The sequence below is a fragment of the Fulmarus glacialis genome, unplaced genomic scaffold (genome assembly GCF_000690835.1).
Source record: "Fulmarus glacialis isolate BGI_N327 unplaced genomic scaffold, ASM69083v1 scaffold21266, whole genome shotgun sequence".
In the NCBI taxonomy this organism is placed as follows: Eukaryota; Metazoa; Chordata; class Aves; order Procellariiformes; family Procellariidae; genus Fulmarus; species Fulmarus glacialis.
The window spans coordinates 1-2,671 of record NW_009216492.1 but is presented as its reverse complement, the minus strand read 5'-3'; the positions used below and the strand labels follow the sequence as shown (position 1 = coordinate 2,671).

The following is a 2,671-nucleotide window of genomic DNA, read 5'->3' as shown; positions in this document are numbered from 1 at the left end:
CTGGGGCAGCGGCCACGGCTGGTGTGAAGGACTCAGCATGAACAGCCCCGGATCCTCAGCAGGATGGAGCCCATCCCACCAAACGCACTAGTGAAACCCAATGCCAACGATGCCCAAGTCCTCATGTGGAGACCCAAGCGAGGCCAGCCTATAGTTGTGATACCTCCCAAGTAGAGCAGTGCCGGGGCGCGTGTGTGAGGACCTGGGTGCTGCCAGCCTGCTGCAAACGAACGGGGTTTCTGAGCCAAAGCAAACCTCTTTGGTTCTCCTGCCTTTGTAGCTGTGGTTGAAAACACGGCTCCTCCTTAGTCAGAAAGAGAGGCTGGCCGGCGCGGGGGCACGGAAAAGGGATCGCTGAGCTGGAGGATTTCCCAGGAAGCTGAATCGAGTACTTCTAGGGGCTTGTGGCTGGGAAAGGAGGGGGACTGACGTCAAAAAAAGACTCGTCTTTCCTTGCAGGGCAATGCAAGGAGCATGAATGCGATCGAACCGTGCCTGTGGCAAATGCTGCTTTCCACCCAACTGGAGGTAGAAGCGGAGACCGTGCCTGCCGGACGTGGAGGGCTCCAGCGGTGACCCTTCCCGCTGGGGCGCGGGTGTCCCCGCGGTGTCTATACCTATGCATTTCGGATTGATAATCGACCCCTCACCCTGCCCGCTGGGACTGGGCGGGAGGGCCCGGGAGCGGAGCGGGAGCCCGGTGCTGGCCATGGTCGCTGCCCGGGAGGGGTTTTCCGCAGCTGAGGGGAAGCGGGATGTTTTGCATGCATCTGGGTGTGTTTGGAGTAGTTGTGAGTGTAGGAGATGCCATAGCTCTTTTCCGTCTTGGAGTGAGGTCTAAGGGCAGGTTAGATGTCCTTTCGTTTTAAGGTGCACTAAATCTTTGCAGTTCCACAACCTTCCCCCCGCTTCCCTCCCCCAAAATCCCACCAGCCCTTCTCTTATGGAAGCAAAACCGATTCTCAGCTGAGCGAGAAACTGGGAGCAGGCGCTCGCTGACTGTGGGGTATCCAAACCAGCTTGGAGGTACCCGGGACTCGCACGCTTCCACTGCAGACCCAAGTCCCTTGCAAGAAGTTGGGTGCTTGCTCATTTTCCATGCAAATGCTGGCTTACGTGGAGACCCTCCTCCTCCTCAGCCACCCAAGGAGCAGGGTAGATACCGGCTCCTTGGGTGGGGACCCTGGCGCTGGCGGGGGATGGCATGCCTTGCGGTAACTCCCCAGGCTCTGCAGGGATGGGGGTCTCGTTTCCGTGGGTCGGAGGCAGGGATGTGAGCAGAGGCTGCGCGGGGCAGGCCTGGGTTTGCCTGGGAAGGAGGAGGCAAGTGCGCTGCCTGGGTGCTGCCTCCTGCTTCTGCAGGTGCTTGGAGGGTAACGGGGTTTTATTTGCCTTTCTCCTCGCCCCTCGCTGCCTGGATGGCTGGCATCGTCTGGTCCACGGGGCAGTGCTGGTGCCATGGGCTGCGACCTGCATATCCCGACATTTCACCCTCGGGATGCAGCAGAGGCGAAAGCTGTGGCTGCGCTGCTGATGCCCCAGGTGCCCCGTCGCTCCTGGGCAGATGGTTACGGCTTTTACTGCTCCATTCACCGCCCCGGCGTGAGCCCTGTGGCTCCTCCGGCTTGCGCTCCTGCCTTCGCACCATGGGAGGTTTGCACTGCCCTGGGGATGTGGGTAATTCCCGCTGGGAGGGTCTCATCTTCTGTCCTGCTGCCAGGAGAGCCTGGGACGGGTCGCCGTGTTCGGCACTTCCGTGCAAAGCCTTTCCTGCGGCGTGAGCAGTGCTGCCCTCAGCCTGGCTGTCGGGACGCCCAGCCCAGCGCTGCTTTGCTCCCCGCAGTGCGCCGGCACATCTCCGCGGCATCGCTCCTCAGCGTGGCCGAGCTCCTGCAAAGCTTCTGCCACGGCTTGTGCTCTTCCAGGGCGGGATGTGCACCCCGTTCCCTGCTGGCAAAGGGGCTCCACAGGCATCTTAGACCAAAAATCCCTGTGAAATCCCTGTGCTACTTATTATTCTCAGTAGTGTTTGCTGCTGAGTTGATTCTTTATTTATTTTTTCCTTTGGGAGCGTTGCATTTTGATGCCTCAGTGCACACTTCCCCGTGCCGGGGCCAGCAGACACGCTCAGCCTCACGGGCAGGCTGGGAGCCTGCTGCTTTCGGTGCCTACGTCTGGGTTTCGCCGAGGGCTACAGCCTTGCGGTGGGAGAGGTTTGGAGGGAGAGGGGGCTCTGAGCTTTGGTTTGCTGTGTTTTCTGGAGCAAAGCTTCGACTGGGAGCTTGCTGGCACGGGAAGATGTCCTGCTCTTGTGAGACTCTGCCCGTGGTTTTGTCCTGGTACGGGATCGACGGCAGCTTTTGCCATGACTGATGTTTCGTTTTTCAAAAAGCGTGTGGAAGGGGGTTAGAAACTTTAAATACAGTTTTCCTTAAGATTTGGGGGAGGAGGAAGAGGGATAAGTACCTTTTGGTTTGAAATAAGGCAGATGTGTGTTTTTGACCCAGTGGGACAGAAACGTCTCTGGCAGCACTGGAGCTAAAAAAACAGAGGAAGAGGTTCCCTGACAAACGGGTAACCCCGAGGTGGGCTTCTGGCCGGGAGAGGATGCTGCGTCCAGAGAGTCTGTGTGAGCCAGCTCCCCAAAACCTGCGGGGAAGGGCCGGGGCTG

At 59.2% G+C, this 2,671-nt stretch overlaps 1 protein-coding gene across 1 annotated transcript in view; it reads left to right on the top strand.

The window, feature by feature from the left end:
* Positions 1-174, top strand: part of LOC104077915 (protein FAM78B-like) — a gene marked incomplete at its 5' end in the record, with an annotated part of 523 nt that extends 349 nt beyond the window's left edge. Inside the window, 1 exon segment of the mRNA XM_009579334.1 lies at positions 4-174. Coding sequence (XP_009577629.1) covers positions 4-174 — 171 coding nt within the window.
* Between the last annotated feature and the right edge of the window lie 2,497 nt (positions 175-2,671).